The sequence below is a fragment of the Mobula birostris genome, chromosome 10 (genome assembly GCF_030028105.1).
Source record: "Mobula birostris isolate sMobBir1 chromosome 10, sMobBir1.hap1, whole genome shotgun sequence".
NCBI lineage: Eukaryota > Metazoa > Chordata > Chondrichthyes > Myliobatiformes > Myliobatidae > Mobula > Mobula birostris.
Window position 1 is genome coordinate 4,440,799 of NC_092379.1, and position 18,013 is coordinate 4,458,811.

Below are 18,013 nucleotides of genomic sequence, written 5' to 3' on the forward strand. Positions count from 1 at the left end.
TCTATGGTCCCGACGCTCTCCGAGCGAGGACATTCCACACTCATGACGCTCTCCGAGCGAAGACGTTCCACGCTCTCGACGCTGTCCGAGCGAGGATGTTCCACACTCCCGACGCTGTCCGAGCAAGGACGTTCCGTGCTCCCCACGCTGTCCAAGTGAGGACGTTCCGCGCTCCCGACGCTCTCCGAGCGAGGACGTTCCACGCTCTTGACGCTGTCCGGGCGAGGACGTTCCACGCTCCCCACGCTGTCCGAGCGAGGACGTTCCACGCTCTCGACGCTGTCCGAGCGAGGACGTTCCGCGCTCTCGGCACTGTCCGAGTGAAGGTGTTCCACGCTCCCGACGCTGTCCAAGCGAGGACGTTCCACGCTCTCGTCCCAATGCTGTCCGAGCGAGGATGTTCCACACTCCCGACGCTGTCCGAGCAAGGACGTTCCGTGCTCCCCACGCTGTCCGAGCGAGGACGTTCCACGCTCTTGACGCTGTCCGGGCGAGGACGTTCCACGCTCCCCATGCTGTCCGAGCGAGGACGTTCCATGCTCTCGACGCTGTCCGAGCGAGGACGTTCCACGCTCCCCACGCTCTCCGAGCGAGGACGTTCCACGCTCCCGACGCTGTCCGAGCGAGGACGTTCCGCGCTCTCGACGCTGTCCGAGTGAAGGTGTTCCACGCTCCCGACGCTGTCCAAGCGAGGACGTTCCACGCTCTCGTCCCAACGCTGTCCGAGCGAGGACGTTCCACGGTCCCGACGCTCTCCGAGCAAGGACATTCCACACACTTGACACTCTCTGAGCGAGGACATTCCACGCTCCCGACGCTGTCCAAGCGAGGACGTTGCACGCTCCCGACGCTCTCCGAGCGAGGACGTTCTACGCACTGGACGCTCTCCGAGCGAGGACGTTCTGCGCTCCCGACGCTATCCGAGCGAGGACGTTCTATGGTCCCAACGCTGTCTGAGCGAGGACGTTCCGCGCTCCTGACACTGTCTGAGCGAGGACGTTCCACGGTCCCGACGCTCTCCGAGCGAGGACGCCACGCTCTCGATGCTCCCGATGCTGTCCGAGCGCCACACTCTCGACACTGTCCGAGTGAGGATGTTCCGCGCTCCCGACGCTCTCCGAGCGAGGACGTTCCACGCTCCCGACGCTCTCCAAGCGAGGACGTTCCACACTCTCGACGCTCTCTGAGTGAAGACGATCCACGCTCCCCACGCTGTCCGAGCGAGGACGTTCCACACTCTCGACGCTCTCCGAGCGAAGACGTTCCACGCTCTCCACGCTCTCCGAGGACGTTCCACGCTCCCGACTCTGTCCGAGCGAGGACGTTCCACGCTCTCGTCCCAACGCTGTCCGAGCGAGGACGTTCCACGCTCTCGACACTCTCCGAGCGAGGACGTTCCACGCACTGGACGCTGTCTGAGCGAGGATGTTCCACGCTCCCGACGCTGTCCAAGCGAGGACGTTCCACGCACTGGACGCTCTCCGAGCGAGGACATTCCACGCTCCCGACACTGTCCGATCGAGGACATTCCACGGTCCCGACGCTCTCCGAGCGAGGACGTTCCATGCACTCGACGCTCTCCGAGCGAGGACGTTCCACGCTCTCGACGCTGTCCGAGTGAAGGTGTTCCACACTCCCGACGCTGTCCGAGTGAGGACGTTCCACGCTCTCGTCCCAACGCTGTCCGAGCGAGGACGTTCCACGCTTCCGACACTCTCCGAGCGAGGACGTTCCACGCACTGGACGCTGTCCGAGCGAGGACGTTCCACGGTCCTGACACTGTCCGAGCGAGGACGTTCCACGCTCCCGACGCTGTCCGAGCGAGGACGTTCCGCGCTCCCGACGCTATCCGAGCGAGGACGTTCTATGGTCCCGACGCTGTCTGAGCGAGGACGTTCCACGGTCCCGACGCTCTCCGTGCGAGGACGCCATGCTCTCGACGCTCCCGACGCTGTCCGAGCGCCATGCTCTCGACGTTGTCCGAGCGAGGCCATTCCGCGCTCCCGACGCTCTCCGACCGAGGACGTTCCACGCTCCCCACGCTCTCCGAGCGAGGACGTTCCACACTCTCGACGCTCTCCGAGCGAAGACGTTTCACGCTCTCCACGCTCTCCGAGCGAGGACGTTCCACGCTCCCCACGCTGTCTGAGCAAGATCGTTTCACGCTCCCCACGCTGTCCGAGTGAGGACGTTCCGCGCTCCTGATGCTCTCCGAGCGAGGATGTTCCACGCTCTCAATGCTGTACGAGCGAGGACGTTCCACGCACTCGACGCTCTCCGACCGAGGACATTCCACGCTCCCAACGCTTTCCGCGCGAGGACATTCCACACTCTCGACGCTCTCTGAGCAAAGACGATCCACGCTCTCGATGCTGTCCGGGCGAGGATGTTCCACGCTCCCCACGCTGTCCAAGCGAGGACGTTCCACACTCTCGACGCTCTCCAAGCGAAGACGTTCCACGCTCCCCACGCTCTCCGAGCGAGGACGTTCCACGCTCCTGACGCTGTCCGAGCGAGGACGTTCCATGCTCCCCACGCTCTCCGAGCGAGGACGTTCCACACTCCCGACGCTGTCCGAGCGAGGACGTTCCACGCTCTCGACGTTGTCCGAGTGAAGGTGTTCCACGCTCCCGACGCTGTCTGAGCGAGGACGTTCCACGCTCTCGTCCCAACGGTGTCCGAGTGAGGACGTTCCACACTCTCGACACTCTCCGAGCGAGGACATTCCACGCACTGGACGCTGTCCAAGCGAGGACGTTCCACGCTCCCGACGCTGTCCGAGCGAGGACGTTCCACGCACTGGACACTCTCCGAGCGAGGACGTTCCACGCTCCTGACGCTGTCCGAGCGAGGACGTTCCATGCTCCCCACGCTCTCCGAGCGAGGACGTTCCACACTCCCGACGCTGTCCGAGCGAGGACGTTCCACGCTCTCGACGTTGTCCGAGTGAAGGTGTTCCACGCTCCCGACGCTGTCTGAGCGAGGACGTTCCACGCTCTCGTCCCAACGGTGTCCGAGTGAGGACGTTCCACACTCTCGACACTCTCCGAGCGAGGACATTCCACGCACTGGACGCTGTCCAAGCGAGGACGTTCCACGCTCCCGACGCTGTCCGAGCGAGGACGTTCCACGCACTGGACACTCTCCGAGCGAGGACGTTCCATGCTCCCGAAGCTGTCCGAGCAAGGGTGTTCCACGCACTGGACGCTCTCCAAGCAAGGACGTTCCACGCTCCCGACGCTGTCCGAGCGAGGACGTTCCACGGTCCCGACGCTCTCCGAGCGAGGACATTCCATGCACTCGACGCTCTCCGAGCGAGGACGTTCCACGCTCCTGACGCTGTCCGAGCGAGGACGTTCCACGCTCCCCACGCTCTCCGAGCGAGGACGTTCCACACTCCCGACGCTGTCCGAGCGAGGACGTTCCACGGTCCCGACGCTCTCCGAGTGAAGACACTCCCCTTTGGGTTCCCAATTAGCATTTCAAAAGCCACAAAGTCTCACTTGGAAGTTAAATTATATACAGGATATGTAAGTGCTTATTTAGTTAATCCATAATAATGCTTTCTATAATTTCATAACCCAAGAATTATCTCTCACACTGCCCATCGATGCTAATTGCATTTAGCAACACTTTGTCCTTGGCTTTCTACATTTGCCAGTTGTGGTGCTGGTCCAGACACTGCTCAAGAGGTACCTTCCTCCTGCACCTTCTCAGCAAGGTCATTTCAGATTCCGAGCACAGTCTGCATGTTAAACTTCATTAGATTATCTGTAGCTCCTCCGAGTGTCAGGACGCGAAACCTCAACCGTCCATTTCCCTCTGTCAATGCTGCCTGACCTACCGAGATCCTCCAGTAGTTTGATTTTCTTTTGAAACTTCAGCTCTCCAACATGACCACGCCCACTCCCCCACCTGGCCCAGCCATGGGAATGTTTCCTGAAATCCACCCTTTCTACTGGGTGGCCCTCATAAATTTGTCAGACCTCTTCCCTCGGCCTCCTGTGTTCTACGAAAGCCAAGCCCAGCCTCACGGGAACATTCCACCCCAGGCAGCGTGGAAGTGTCGAGGGCCACAGATGATGGAACCTGGAGCAACAAGCAGTCTACCACAGCAACAGTGGGTCGAGAGGCATCGGTGGGGGGGGGAAGGAATGGTTGATGTCTTGGATCAAAGCCCAGCATCAGAGTGAAGTTCAGAGGCTATGAGAGCGTAGAACATAGGAGCAGAATTAGGCCATTCAGCCCATTGATTCTGCCCCGCCATTTCACCATGGCTGATTCATCCCCCCTCTCAACGCCATTCCCCTGCCTCCTCTCCGTCCCCTTGATACACTTACTAATCATCCTCAATAACCTGTGACGTATCTAAGGTATGGCACGTGCCCTGGGCGTCACTGTGCAGTTTCTATTAAAGTCAGACAAGCCACCCTCAGATAGTGAAAAAAGAATTTTCTTCAGATGTATGATCTGTCGTTGATTACCATGGGTGAGAAGCACTAGGATGGCCTTATTTCAGAGCACGGTGTAAGAAGATCATGAAATGTTTCTTCACGAAGAAGAAGGAAAGTGGAGCTGAAGGACGGAAGAGACGAAAGTTGGAGGCGGAGGAAGCCAAGAAGTCGAACAAGTTCTTCATGCCCCTCTTTGAAAAGCCCGGAACAAGTAGTTCGACACGTTCCACGGAGTCGCCTGCAGCTGCGGGCTGAGTGTAGAAAGAGAAGAAACTGGAAAAACTGACTTTGATCACATCATAGACCAATTTGCATCAGTGAAAGCAAGGAAGGTGCAGTTATAATTTTCATGTAGTGCCATAATTTGTTAATTAAAAGATTAACGAGCTTGACTTGTATTTTTGAGCTGATATTATGGTAAAGTTATCTAAAAGATGGGTGTCAGATGATTGGACAGGGGTGCAATTTCAGTGTTTGCCATAGGCGCTATTTTCCGTAGATACGCCCCTGTCAATAACTTGGCCTCCACAGCTGTCTGTAGCAATAAATTTCACAGATTCACCACCCTCTGGCTAAAGAAATTCCTCCCCATCTCCGTTCCCTGTATTCTGAAGCTGGGGCCTCCAGTCTAAGACTCGTTCACCATTGGAAACATCCTCTCCACATCCACTCTGTCCAGGCCTTTCAACATGTGTGAGACCATCTTGCAGAGGACAGGAGGATGGGTGAGCCGCGGGCCCGAGGGAATAGATGAATGCGGACAGAAAGAGGGGAAGAGGGAGCCAGGAAGGGTAGGGGAAATTGCTTATCGTGTGCCATCTCTGTACATCCATCTCTCGTTCACTTGCCTCTGACGCCCAGCTGCATCCCTGCCCCTCCCCCACCTGGCCCGCCCTCCCCACCATGGGGAGCACACGGGATTCACTCCCTCGCAAGTTGCCAAGGGGAGCAACAAGCACGGGAAAATGGCAACGAAACTGTCAGGTCAGCAGAGAAAGTCACTGGCTACAGTCTACCATCACTTGTATGTGCGCTGGACAAAGAAGCGAGCGGGAACAATCATTGCGAGCACCACATACTCTGCAAAATGTCTTTTCCAGAAACTCCCTTCTGAAAAGTAACATCATCATCATCATCATTATGTGCCTTGTCGAATGACATGGGCGATCATTGTCTTATGACCATGATTGTCCATGGCAAATTTTTCTACAGAAGTGGTTTGCCATTGTCTTCTTCTGGACGGTATCTTTACAAGACGGGTGACCCCAGCCATTATCAATACTCTTCGGAGATTGTCTGCCTGGTGTCAGTGGTCACATAACCAGGACTTGTGATCTGCACCGGCTGCTCATATGACCGCCCACCACCTGCTCCCATGGGGTCATGTGACCCTGATCGGGGGCTAAGCAGGTGCTACACCTTGCCCAAGGGTGACCTGAGGGCTAGTGGAGGGAAGGAGCACCTTACACCTCCTTTGATAGGGACGTATCTCCACCCAGCCACCCTGGAAAGTGCCATAGGGCTATTAAAACAAAAAAAAAATTCACGCCACGTTAAAATTTTCTTCCCCCAGCCAGTTAATCTGATCAACTAACACACATTAAAGTTGCTGGTGAGCGCAGCAGGCCAGGCAGCATCTCTAGTGAGAGGTGCAGTCAACGTTTCAGGCCAAGACTCTTCGTCAGGACTTCGTCTGATCAACTATTCTAGTTAGTTTCCCCCACACCCTCTATCTGTTACCCTCAGTCACTGCACTGTAAACACTTTAAAACCATTTTTATAATGCTGTTTACATTTTGGTATTTTGGTATTTATTCCATATTTTATCCATATCCTTTCTTCTAACTTTATTTTATATAATTCTTTATACTTTATAGTTGATGACATGAATATCGATTTCTCTTTCCAGTAAACAAATTTACCCCTCCTGCCTTCCTCTATTCCCCACTTTGACCTTTTACCTCTTCTCACCTGCCCTAGATCCCCTCCTCTTTCCCTTCCTCCTGTGATCCACTCTCCTCTCCTACCAGATTTCTCCTCTCTAGCCTTTGACCTTCCCCACCCACCTGGCTTCACCCATCGCCTTCCAGCCATCCTCCCCCCCACCACCTTTTTATTCTGTCGTTTTCCCCCTTTCCTTTTCAGTTCTGAACAAGCGTCTGGGCCCAAAACGTCGGCTGTTTACACATCTCCATGGATGCTGCCTGACCTGCTGTGCGTGTGGTTCTGGATTGCCAGCATCTGCGCACTCTCTCAAGCTGATAGCTGTTGAATGTTGTTGCTTTTTGTTGCACGTCACAGCAAATTCCTAACACGTGTATACGGCGAGTAAAGTCAATCCCTGGTCCGTAAAGCCTCGGCGGAGTGGATGTGGAGAGGATGTTTCCTGTGATGGGGGACACAGACTCAGAATAGAGAGGTGTCCAATTAGTCATAGTCATACTTTATTGATCCTGGGGGAAATTGGTTTTCGTTACAGTTGCACCATAAATAATAAATAGTAATAAAACCATAAATAGTTAAATAGTAATATGTAAATTATGCCAGGAAATAAGTCCAGGACCAGCCTATTGGCTCAGGGTGTCTGACCCTCCAAGGGAGGGGTTGTAAAGTTTGAAGGCCACAGGCAGGAATAACTTCCTATGACGCTCTGTGTTGCATCTCGGTGGAATGAGTCTCTGGCTGAATGTACTCCTGTGCCCACCCAGTACATTATGTAGTGGATGAAGAGATGAAGAGGAATTTCTTGAGCCAGAGAGTGATGAATCTGTGCAATTCATTGCTACAGGTGGCTGTGGAAACCAAGTCATTGAGCATATTTAAGGCCGAGGTTGATAGATGATTGATTGGTCAGGACGTGAAGGGATACGGGGGGGGGGGGGGGGGGGTAGGAGATTGGATCAGCCATGATGAAATGGTGGAGCAGACTCGATGGGCCAAATGGCCTAATTCTGCTCCTGTATCCTATGGCCTTGAGGGCATCCTGGGCAGACACAAAGAAAAAGCGTGTTAAGAAGGAGTGGGATGTAGCTGCTACGTAAATGCTAGCATGGGGAATGTGGGCCGAATGGCTTGTCTCACTGAGGTGCATTCCATGGCATTGGGAATTCAAACCCACATCAAGTGTAACAGGCATCACACATTTACCGTCCAACACTGGGGAGCTTCACGTCTATGTGACAGCAGAGAGTGGACGCTGGTGCAGAATTCGGCTCTCCAGCCAATTGAGTCTGCTGTGCCAGTCCATCACGGCTGATTTATTACCCCTCCCAACCCCACTCTCCTGCCTACTCCCCCTCCCCGTAACCTTTCATGTCCTGACTAATCAAGAACCTCTTTTTTAATTATACTCAGTTAAATTGTCCTCCACAGCTGACCTTGGCAATGAATTCCACAGATTCACCACCCACTGGCTAATGACATTCCTCCTCCTCTCTGTCCTAAAGGGACCCTCTTCTATTCCGAGGCTGTGCCTTCTGGTCCTAGGCTCTTCCATTAATGGGAACATCCTCTCCCATCCCTGATATTCGAGACGTCCCCCTCATTCTTCCAAACGCCAGCGATTACGGGCCCAGAGCCATCAAACGCTCCTCATAGGTAGAGCAAGATCCCACAGCTGGGCAGGCCCCCCCCCCCGCCTCCCCAGCGCGCGAGAGTGCAGCGACCAGAAGCGCGACCTTAAGGGTGGGAGTCTCCGAACTCAAGGTGCCCGAGCGCACTGAGGTGGTGCCACCCACACTGGCAGCTAGACCCGCCTGGTGACATTCCCTGCGGATGGCACAGGCCGAGTGTGTGTGTGTGGTGTGTGTGTGTGGGTGTGGGTGTGGGTATGGTGTGTGTGTGTGGGGTGTGTGTTTGTGGGGTGTGTGTGTGGGTGTGGGTGTGGGTGTGTGTGTGTGTGGGGTGTATGTGTTGTGTGTGTGTGGGGGGGGGTGTGTCTGTGTGTGTGTGTGTGTGTGTGTATGGTGTGTGTGTGTGGGTGTGGGTGTGGGGGTGTGTGTATGGTGTGTGTGTGTGGGGTGTGTGTGTGTGTGTGTATGGTGTGTGTGTGTGTGTGGGGTGTGTGTGTGGGTGTGGGTGTGGGTGTGTGTGTGTGTATGGTGTGTGTGTGTGGGGTGTGTGTGTGTGTCTGTGTGTGTGTGTGGGGTGTGTGTGTCTGTGTGTGTGTGTGTCTGTGTGTGTGTGTGTGGGGTGTATGTGTTGTGTGTGTGTGGGGGGGGGTGTGTGTGGGTATGGTGTGTGTGTGTGTGTGTGTGTGTGGGTATGGTGTATGTGTGTGTATGGTGTGTGTGTGTGTGTGTGTGTGTGGGTATGGTGTGTGTGTGTGTGGGTATGGTGTGTGTGTGTGTGGGGGGGGTGTGTGTATGTGTGTGTGTGTGTGTGGGGTGTGTGTGTGTGTGTGTGTGTGTGTGTGTGGGTATGGTGTGTGTGTGTGTGTGTGTATGGTGTGTGTGGGGTGTGTGTGTGTGTGAGGGGGTATGGTGTGTGTGTGTGTGTGGAGTGTGTGTGTGTGTGTGTGTGTGGATATGGTGTGTGTGTGTGTCAATGGTGTGTGTGTGTGTGGTGTGTGTGTGTGTGTGTGTGTGTGTGTGTGGTGTGTGTGTGTGTTTGTGTGTGTGTGTGTGTGTGTGTGTGTGTGTGTGTGGGGTGTGTGTTTGTGTGTGTGTGTGTTTGTGTGTGGGGTGTGTGTGTGGGGTGTGTGTGTGTGTTTGTGTGTGGGTGTGTGTGTGTGTGTGGGTATGGTGTGTGTGTGTGTGTGTAGGGGGTGTGTGTGTGTGTGTGTGTGTGTGTGTGTGTGTGGTGTGTGTGTGTGTGTGTGTGTGTGTGGGGTGTGTGGTGTGTGTGTGTGTGTGTGTGGGGGGGGGGTGTGTGTGTGTGTGGTGTGTGTGTGTGTGGTGTGTGTGTGTGTGTGTGGGGTGTGTGTGTGTGTGTGTGTGGTGTGTGTGTGTGTGTGTGTGTGTGTGTGTGTGTGGTGTGTGTGTGTGTGTGGGGGGTGTGTGTGTGTGTGTGGTGTGTGAGAGAGATAAGCCAGCTCCTCGACACGGCCAATTAGAGGCCAGGAATGCGGAGCCCGCTCAGGTGTGGAGGGCACACGGGGTGGGGAGGGCTGGAGTCCACAGCGATGGGAAACACTCGAGGATGGGGGTCTGTGTGGCGACAACAGTGATTTTATGTTCAGTCAACATCAGGGCTAGTCTGCGTCAGGATGTGGGTATCTCCAAATCACAGGCTGTTAGATTTTTAGATATTTACGGAGTTAAATGATCGTGGGATCAGGTGGGAAAATGAACAGGGCTGAAGGTTGTCTTGAATAGGAATATGAAGGTAGGTGGAGGGGCAGGTAGTTCTGAGGAAGCAGAGAAACTACGGAAGGACTTAGACAGATTTGGAGAATGGGCAAAGAAGTGGGAGATAAAATACAGTTTTGGGAAGTGTATGGTCATGCAGTTTGGTAGAAGAAATGAAACAATAAACTATTTTCCAAATGGGGATAAAATACAAAACACTGAGACACAAAGGGCCATGGGAGTCCTTGTGCACGGTTCCCTGAAGGTTAATTTGCCAGTTGAGTCTGTGGTGAGGAAGACAAATGCAATGTTCAACATTCATTTCCAGAGGACTAGAGTATAAAAGCAAGGATGAATATTGAGGCTTTATGAGGCACTGGTGATGCCTCACTTGGGGTATTGTGAGCAGTTTTTGGCCCCTTATCTTCGAAAGGATGTGCTGAAACTGGAGAGGGTTCATAGGAGGTTCACAAAAATGATTCCAGGATTGAGAGGATTGTCATATGAAAAGTGTTTGATGGCTCTGGGCCTGTACTCACTGGAATTCAGAAGAATGTCGGGGGGGGGATGAATTCTCAATGAAACCTATCAAAAGTTGAAAGGCCTCGACAGAGTGGATGTGGAGAGGATGTTTCCCATGGTGGGGGATTCTACGACCAGAGGGAGACGAGGAGGAATTTCTTTAGCCAGAGGGAGGTGAATCTGTGGAATTCTTTGCCACAAGCAGCTGTGGAGGCCAAGTCTTTATGTATGTTTAAGGCAGAGGTTGATAGATTCTTGATTAGTCAGGGCATAGGCAGGAGATTGGGGCTGAGAGGGAAAATGGATCAGCCATGTTGAGCAGAACCCATTAAAAATAGACCAACAAACACCCGATGCACAGAGATTATTAAAGTCTGTCCCGAGCCTTGTGGCCCATCAGGGCCGGTGCTTATGCCAGTTTCCATGGCGTGAATCAGCTGAGAGTACGAGACTCCCCCCCAGATAGGGCGCCAGTTTATCACGAGGTTAACCCCTAGCATTTGCTAGTACCCATTCTCAGCTGGGTGAACTGGAGCAGGGTGTGGTTAAGTGCCTTGCTCAAGCACACACGATGCCTCGGCCAAGGCTCGAACCCACGACTTTCAGATCTCTAGTCCAACGCCCTAACTGCTTGGCCATGCGCCACACGCAATGCGCAGAGAGAGAGAGAGAGAGAGAGAAAAAAACAAATCATGTAAACAATAAAAGCATTCAGAACAAAAGTGAGTCCGCAGACACGAAGCCCGGAGCAGGCCCACAGCCTCAGGCTCAGTTCATCACGCAGCAGAGCAAAACATGGTGGAGCCTGCAGGCACGGAGCGCAGAGCCATCCCATAGCCTCAGCTCTCTAAATATCTCTAAATATAAAGCAAATCCCCCTGAACTGCACAAACAACATCAACCAGCAATTTTAGCTCCTCTTCACGGGTGTGGGAATTGAACCCACAACCTCCGTGCAAAGCCACCAGGGAGTCATGGAGTCTTACAGCTCCGGAGCAGGCTCTTCAGCCCATCGCCAACGCTGGGCGCCCACTTACAGCCGGAAAATTGGTCACATGGGTGTAATTAGGCTGTGCGGGCTTGTTAGGCCAAAAAGGCCCTTTATTGTGGTATATCTCTAAGTAAAAACATACAGTACTGTCAAAAATATCCGGCACATATATATATAGCTGGGGTGTCTAAGGCTTTTGTACAGCACTGTAGTAACTTTACGTATTGCACTGTACTGCTGTCGTTAAAAACAACAAACATATTTCATGACACGTGTGAGTGATGATAAACCTGATTCTGATCTGGGTCTCTTGTGGACTGAGAGTGGGAAGGGGACAGGGAGAGGGGAATCGTGGTTGGGAAAAGGGAAGGGAGAGGGGAGGGAGTGGGAAGCACCAGAGAGACATTCTGTAATGATCAATAGACCAATTGTTTGGAATCAAGTGACCATGCCTGGTGTCTCAGGGCTGGGTGTGTCCGCAACCGCACGTCCCCCCACAATCCTTCCCACGGTGCTCCACCCTCGCCATTCCCAACGTCCTTCTCTCCCACCAGATTTACGACTCGCTCTCCGCTCCACGTTGACTTTTACTGTGCAAAAGTCTTCGGCACCCTAGCTAGATATATATATATACACCTAAAACTCGTGCACAATACTGTGTGGACGTAAAAATAGAGCAAGTTTGAGAAACCAATCAAATAATACAGATGGAGTGTGCAAATCCAGTAAAATCCAGGTCCTACCACAGTTGAAAAGTCCTGCCTGGCTGCAAGAAGGGATGTTTACAAATGATTACCTCAAAAGCTTCATGGGTGAAATGAAGTCCTGTTAATTTCATAACCCATCCATTGAAGCATTACAAAATATATATAATAAACACGAGAGATTCTGCAGTTGCTGAAAATCCTGAGCAACATAAACACTAAACGCTGGAGGAACTCAGCAGGTCAGGCAGCATCTATGGAGCGGAATAAACTGTCGATGTTTCGTCAGGACAGGCGAGGAAGAGGGAAGAAGCCAGTATAAGAAAGTGAGGAGGGGAGGAAGAACAAGCTGGTAGGTGACAGGTGAGACCAACTGAGAGGGGAAGGTGGGTGTGTGGGCCTTGGGTGATAAAGTAAGAAGCTGGGAACCTGGGTGGAAAAGGTAAAGGGTTGAAGAAGAAGGAATCTGATTGGAGAGGATAGTGGACCGTGGAAGAAAGGGAAAAAGGAGGGGAACCAGAGGGAGATAACAGGCAGGTGAGGCACAGAGAAAGGGTGAGACAGGAACCAGAATGGGAAATGGAAAAAGAGAGAATGGGAAGGGGAGCGAGATTACCAGAAGTTAAAGAAATCGATGCTCATGACATCAGATTGGAGGTTACTAAAGTGGAATATAAGGCGTTGCTTCTTCAACCCAAGTGTGGCCTCATCATGGCAGTGGAGGTCATGAACCAGCTTGCCAGAAAGGGAATGGGAAGTTAAATTGCAATGCATGGCTAGCAGGAAACCTTTTGCCATGGACGGAGCAAAGGTGCTCACCAAGGCAGTTCTCCCAGTCTACATCGGGTCTCACTGATGTAGAAGGAGACGTACCGGGAGCACCGGGGATACAATAGATGAGGCCAACCAACTCGCGGGTGACGTGTACGGGATGGGTGGGAAGAAACCGGCCAGCCTGGAATCCGCATGGTAGAAAAAAAAAATAAGGAATGCTTTTCTGTTTTTTTCCAGGGGTGACCAACGCCGCTTGAAGTGCAAGTGACGGGCCGACGACGGAACGCAGGCGCTCTGCGGCCTGACCTGCCAGAGACCAGGAAGGCGACACTTCGGAGAGAGAGTCGGCTGTGGGTGCAGTGAGAAACTACGAGTTCAATGTTCAATGGAATATCTGGCTGAGCTCTCTCCTCACCAGTGCCAGCTCTTGACTGCTCACGAGCTCCGGGCGATGGGCTGCTCTCCCTTGGGAGACTCGGAAATTGGGGAGATTGAGCAGAGCAGGTAAAATGGGTAACATTAGTGAAGACAGCTGTCAAGTGGACTCCAGGCTAGATAGCCTCTTTCCACCCACGCTGTATATCTTTGTCATAGTCATTGGCCTCCCAACCAACTGCCTGGCACTGTGGGCCGCGTACCTCCAGATTAAGCAGAAGAACGAACTGGGAGTCTACCTTCTCAACCTGTCCATCTCCGACCTCCTGTACATTGCCACCCTTCCCCCTTGGATAAATTATTTCTTGCACCAGGACAACTGGATCCTTGGACAGGAGTCCTGCAAGCTGTTTGGTTTCATCCTGTACACCAACATTTACATCAGCATCGCCTTCCTCAGCTGCATCTCCGTTGACCGCTACCTGGCCGTAGCTCACCCGCTGAGGTTCGCCAAGATCCGGAGGGTGAAGACGGCGGTGGTCACCAGCGTGGTGGTGTGGACCATCGAGATCGGCGCCAACTCCGCGCCGCTCTTCCACAATGAACTCTTCGAGGACCGCTTCAACCACACCTTCTGCTTCGAGAAGTACCCCATGGAGAAGTGGGTGGCCCAGATGAACCTCTACAGGGTCTTTATCGGTTTCCTCTTCCCGTGGGTGCTCATGCTCTTCTCCTACCAGGGCATCCTCAAGGCCATTAAGGGGAATTTGTCGACAGAGAAAGGGGAGAAGGTGAAGATCAAGAGGTTGGCCCTCAGCCTCATGGTTATCCTCCTCCTTTGCTTTGCCCCTTACCACCTCATCTTACTGCTGCGTAGCATGATGTACCTAATCAGTCCGCAGGGCTGCAGCTTCGAGGAGAACATCTTCATGGCCTACCACGTCTCTCTGGCCTTCACCAGCCTCAACTGTGTGGCCGACCCCATCCTTTACTGCCTGGTGAACGAGGGCGCCCGCAATGACGTGACCAGGGGGCTGGCTCCACTCCTCAAGTTCTTCACCAGCTCCAAGTCAACCGACATCGCCCGGTCGGTTACCCTAGACACGCCGCTATCCTCTAAAAAATCCCAGTACTTAAACATCGAGCTGGTGGTGTTAAGGGAGGACTGCATACAGATGAAAACTTTGAGTGTATGAAAACAAAGGGTCGCAAGAGTACATTTATAAATGTATTTTTTATAACATGTGCGTTAACATTAAGAAGAAACTTATTTAAGTCACCTTGGCACCCGTAAAGTGCTTGAATCGTCCACCTGTGCAGCCCCTGTTCTGTCAAGTGTGTTGGCTTTCATTGGCAGCCATATTTTCACCATGGTAGCCACCTGTGGGTGACCCTCACCTGACCTCTGACCAGCTCCTGCTATTGGCCACCTACCTTGGCAAAGCAGAGCACCTCTGCACCAATTAGACGGCTGCAGGGCTCCTTGGTGCTCAACCATCACTTGAAGGTCAGTCAAGCCCCAACCCCTAAGGCCCCCTGACATCTCCACAGGTGTAGGTTCCCTAGCGGAGAGAGGTGGCCTAAGCCCTGTGGGCACCATATTCCTGAACTCAGGTCAGTCGTTATGAAGAGTTGTCCGGTTGCCTTCCAGATTGGGAGGCCGGGGGTGAGGGTGCTTTCTCCTTGCATATTGTATTTGTTACCCTGCTTGGCAGATGTATTAGAGTGGGAAAGAGAAAGTTCTACAATATCCATCCACTTTCCTTGCAAGGGAAGCCAGCTCTGAGCCAGAAGGAGATTTGGAGGAAACCTCACCCACAGTCATCACTGACTCCTAGCTGGGGAGACCTCATAGAGACTGAGACATCCAGTGACCTTGACCACATGTACACCCTGGGGTGAGAACTGATATCGTTACAGAGCAGGGTCATTCTATCTCCCACCCTTGTTCCACGTCAATCCCAAGAGAAAGGTTATAGGCTGATCCCCACCCACTCCCGGCCCCAGAATGGCATGAGGGTATCAGGGAGAAACAAGAGAGAATCCGCAGATGCTGGAAATCCAAGCGGCACACGCAAAATGCTGGAGGAACTCAGCAGGCCAGGCAGCATCCATGGAAAAGAGTACAGCTGGCGTTTCGGGGCCGAGATGTCGACTGTTCACTCTTCTCCATAGACGCTGCCTGGCCTGCTGAGTTCCTCCAGGATTTTAGGCACCGGGGCTCATTGTAGGGTGCCAGAGCCAACTGGACAATAGACCAAAATGGGATTGATTTTAGTAGCTCGCGTGGGATAGCATGGATATGATGGGCCACATGGCCTCAAATGTACAGTGGAAGTCTCTATTTTATTTATTCACTGACTGAATGTGGGAAAGTTAACTATTTATTGCTAACTGGTTGGCTTGCCTCCGTTCATTGCTTGTCGAAACGTTCCTCGTCTTGAATCGTACATTGGCCGGTTTGTCAGTTTCTTTCCCTGTCTGACAGATGGGTCTTCTAACAGAGGTGAGATCGTCAGTACTGATAATAAGCTTTTATTTAATTAATCAGGTTATAATTACCAGGTCACCGTGAAGGGATACTGAACTATCAGATCGTTAACTCTGGACAGTGAGGGGTTTGAACCACCAGGTCAGTTGCTCTGGAATTCTAATCCAGAAACCCATATACAAAGCCAACGTTTCCCCCCTCCCAGCTGGTCGGTACTGTCCCAGCTCTGGGCTCCACACAGCTTCGAACTCGGGATCTTTCTGGTCCAGTTCGCATTTGACCACTCCATCAGCTCTCACTTCTATTCAGTTATGTAATTTCTTGCCTGTTTTCTAGCTGGTCCAGTTCGCATTTGACCACTCCATCAGCTCTCACTTCTATTCAGTTATGTAATTTCTTGCCTGTTTTCTAGCTGGGGTTGGCGGGGGGGGGGGGGGGGGGCGGGGGAAGGGAAATGTCTTTCTCCTATTTTCCTCCCTCCCTCCCACCGTGTGGCCGGTGTCCTGTCAGTCCAGCTGGCCCTCCTCCGTCGAACTCCCTGCGCTGGATACGTCACTGAAATCTCACTCAGGCCTGGCGGTTAGTCGCCGCACCCCGCCCCAGCCTCGTAGCGCAGCCGTTTCGTCACACAGCAGTGGCCAGTCTGACCCGATGGTCCAACCACAAGACAATGAACCTAAGTATTTTATATAGACACATCACACCGGTAAAGTGCATCACTGGTCATAGAATCACAGAGCTCTCCAGCTCAGTAACAAACCTTTCGGCCCATCTAGTCTGTGCTGAACTGTTACTCTGCCCGGTCCCATAGAGCCACACATGAATCAATGTCCTTCATACCCTCACATCTATGTACTCATTCAAACTTCTCTTGAGTGTTGTAATCCAGAAGTCCGTCACACAGCCGTGGAGGCCAAGTCATCTGGTACGTTTAAAGCGGAGGTTGATGGGTTCTTGATTAGTCAGGGCATCAAAGGTTATGGGGTGAAGGAAGGAGAATGGAGATAAGAGGGATAAGAAATCAGCCATGGTGGAATGGTGGTTCAGACCCAAATCGAACCTGCAGCTCGCTCCACCCTCACGTCACCCTCTGAGTGAAGACGTTCCCCCCTTAAAAATTTCAGCTTTCACCCTTGACCCATGACCTCTAGTTCTAGTCTTAGCCAACCTCAGTGGAAAAAGCCTAAAACTTTATCTCTCCCCTCATGCTTTTGTAAACCTCTATCACATCCCCCCTCATTCTCCGACACTCCAGGGAATTAAGCGCTAACCTACTGAACCCTTCCCTGTAACTCAAGTCCTCGAGTCCTGGCATTAGAATGTAGGATGGTATAGCACAAGGGCAGATCTTTTGGCACAACGTCTCGCTGAACACGATGCCAAGACAGGTCAAAGGTTAATTTTATTGTCCAAGTATGCACGTGCAATACAACTCTGATACTTGTCTTCTCCAGAGAGCCCTGCCAAATCAAACTAAATATCTTCTGCCTGCACATGACCCACATTCCTCCATTCTTGGGTGTATCTAACATCCTCGCAAGGGGTCCTATTGCCTCCATTCCTGGCGGTTCATTCCCAGAGCCCACTGCGCCCTGCGTCAAAAAAAAAATTGCCCACACACCTCCTCTAAACTTTCTCCCTCTGATCTTGAATAGATGTTCTGTCGTACTTGACATTTCTATCCTGAGGGGAGGATTCTGTCCGTGTCCTCAGAGTTTTATCAGCTCCTTCCCTCCGAGGTCTCCCCCTCACCCTCCAAGTCTCCAAGGAAAGCAGGACCTGGCATCCCCAACCTCTGCTGAGCATTGCGGGAACGCTGTGTTGACGCTGGCGGGCTGCCCCCAGCAAACTCCCCGGCCGTGCTGGTTGTTAACGCGATAAACGTGCCATACATAAACTTGAATCTTAATCTCCCCTCGTACCCTCCAATCCAGGCAGCGTCCTAGTGAACTTGTTCTGCACCCTCCCCAAAGACCCCTGCACCCTCTCTATAAGAGGCAAACGGAACTGCACTCTCTCGGTTCTCCCAATGCCCTCCCCAGGGTCAAAAGAACGAGTGACACAGGAGCAGGAGTGGAACTAGCAGCAAACAAAATGGCAGAGGAGCTCAACGTGTTGGGCAGCATCTGCAGAAAGGATCGGACAGGTGACTGTTCTGGTCGGGACCCTTCATCTGCACCGAAAGATAGAGGGGAGGTGACCAGGTTATCTCCTGGCAAGAGTACAAAGGGTATTGGTGGGTGCAGATAGACAGATGGAAGAGGGGAGATTGGGAACAGCAACCGAGGCTGGGAGGTGATCGGTGGATCCTGATGGGAGGGGTGATAGGCGGATAGAGGAGGGACGAATGAAGACATCTGGGAGGTGATTGGTGGATCCTGGTGAGGAGGGATGATAGGCAGATGGAGGAGGGT

The 18,013-nt window shown here is 52.9% G+C and overlaps 1 protein-coding gene across 3 annotated transcripts in view; it reads left to right on the forward strand.

Annotated features, from left to right (window-relative positions):
• Nucleotides 1-16,033, forward strand: part of LOC140203770 (G-protein coupled receptor 4-like) — a 119,862-nt gene extending 103,829 nt beyond the window's left edge. For all 3 annotated transcript variants that reach the window (XM_072269831.1, XM_072269832.1, XM_072269833.1), the window contains exon 2: nt 12,971-16,033. In XM_072269831.1, the coding sequence (XP_072125932.1) occupies nt 13,243-14,304 (1,062 nt within the window). In that variant the 5' untranslated portion in view covers nt 12,971-13,242 and the 3' untranslated portion in view covers nt 14,305-16,033. The remainder of the gene's footprint in view (nt 1-12,970) is intronic.
• The last annotated feature ends 1,980 nt before the right edge of the window (nt 16,034-18,013 follow it).